Source organism: Entamoeba dispar, genomic scaffold, assembly GCF_000209125.1.
Source record: "Entamoeba dispar SAW760 scf_1105229463493 genomic scaffold, whole genome shotgun sequence".
NCBI lineage: Eukaryota > Evosea > Mastigamoebida > Endamoebidae > Entamoeba > Entamoeba dispar.
The window spans coordinates 1-1,567 of NW_001855720.1; the positions used below are offsets into that span (position 1 = coordinate 1).

The 1,567-nt window shown below is 26.1% G+C and overlaps 1 protein-coding gene across 1 annotated transcript, besides 3 other annotated features; it reads right to left on the reverse strand.

The window, feature by feature from the left end:
• Positions 1-203: 203 nt before the first annotated feature.
• Positions 204-827, reverse strand: EDI_086630 (uncharacterized protein; the record flags this gene model as incomplete). The annotated part of the gene is made up of 1 exon (XM_001741026.1): positions 204-827. The coding sequence occupies one exon, from the start codon at positions 825-827 to the stop codon at positions 204-206; it is 624 nt and encodes a 207-aa protein (XP_001741078.1).
• Positions 397-487: a microsatellite.
• Positions 828-844: 17 nt separating the features above from the next.
• Positions 845-901: a microsatellite.
• A 64-nt stretch (positions 902-965) lies between these two features.
• Positions 966-994: a sequence feature (AT_rich).
• Between the last annotated feature and the right edge of the window lie 573 nt (positions 995-1,567).

Here is a 1,567-nt window from a genome sequence, read left to right on the forward strand (position 1 = left end):
CATTTTTATGATACCAGTTTATATAAAGTATTGACAAAGAATAAAACTGTACTAGTGTATTTTAGAAATCACACAACTAAAATAAATAATTATTAAGCAAGTTACAAATTAAATAAATTATAACTAAGGTATAATGAAGAAGATTGTTTGTTTAATGTAAATTAATTAGAATAGAAAAACAAAAAAAAATCAATATCAATCACTTATCTCTTACCTCCTTTCTTATGATTACCACCTTTTTGTTTTCTCATTTCTGTTTTCTTCTTTCCAAACATAACTTTACCATTAGTAATTTTTTTATCATCCAATTTATTAAATCTTCCTTGTTTAGCAAGTGCCTTATCTCTGAAACGTGCTTTCTTCTTTTCTTTTTTAGCTTTAAGTCGTTGAATAGCGTCTTCTCTTCTTTTTTGTTTTTTCATTTTATTTTCTTCTTTTTGCATTTCAAGGTTCTTCTTTCGTTGTTCTACTGCTTCAATTTTCTTTTGAATTTTCATTAACTCAGGTCTTATTCGTTCCATGTGTGCATCTGATTTAAGCATTTCTGCATAATAATCAACTGGTCGTTTATGTGGATAATTATTAGCATTGAAATACTTTCTTGCTTGTATAACTGATTTAATTGCTTGTTGATAAAAAACTAACTCACGTTCATAGTCATTATCGATATTTTGTACTTCAGTAACATCTTCATTTGTTAATCGTAAATTTTTTTCAAATTCTTCAGGTGTTTTGCCGTCTTCAGTAACTATTTCTTTACACATTTGGTTTAATGCCTGAACCATTTCTGGTGTATTTTCCAATTTGACAACTTCAACTTCGGTCATACAATATGATAATCAAATTTTTGTTCTTTCTTTTTTTTTTAAACCCTTTTTTCTTTTTTTCTTTTTCTTGTTTTATATAACAAAATATTGTTACTATGGGAATATTACTAATTATTATGGATATTTCCCGATAATGACATTAAAATAAAAAACAAAATAAATTTAATCTAAGAAAGATTCCAATAATAAATAAAATTGTCTATCCAAGACAAATGAACATATTATTGATTGTTTTTCTTTTTCAGTGTTATGGGTTATATAACTTTCTTGATAACGTTTTTTCTGTTTATAAAACTCGTTTTGAAGTTTGTTTAATCTATTATTCTTAGAAATATCATTATTCATTTTGTAGAACAGAAATAAAACTAGAGCGAGTTGTTTATCTTCATGTGTATTTGACATTCATGGATTTTACCAAACTGAAGAATATCAACCATTTCCATTATCATATCTAGAAGGACCTTATCCATTACAACACCCATATTATTGTGGAATATCATGTTTTTTGAAAAGTTATAATTCACCAATGGTACATTATTCTAGTTATCCAACACAATATGATAATGATGATATTTGTTGGTCTAAAGAACCTCCTAATGATTTTTTAAGGATTTATCCAAAACCATTATTCATTTCAATTCATCACCCAAACACAGCAGTATTTTATCCTGGATTTCAAACAATACAATATTATAATCCACAAGACTTTGAATATTCAAGAGGAATTGAATTTGGTAAAT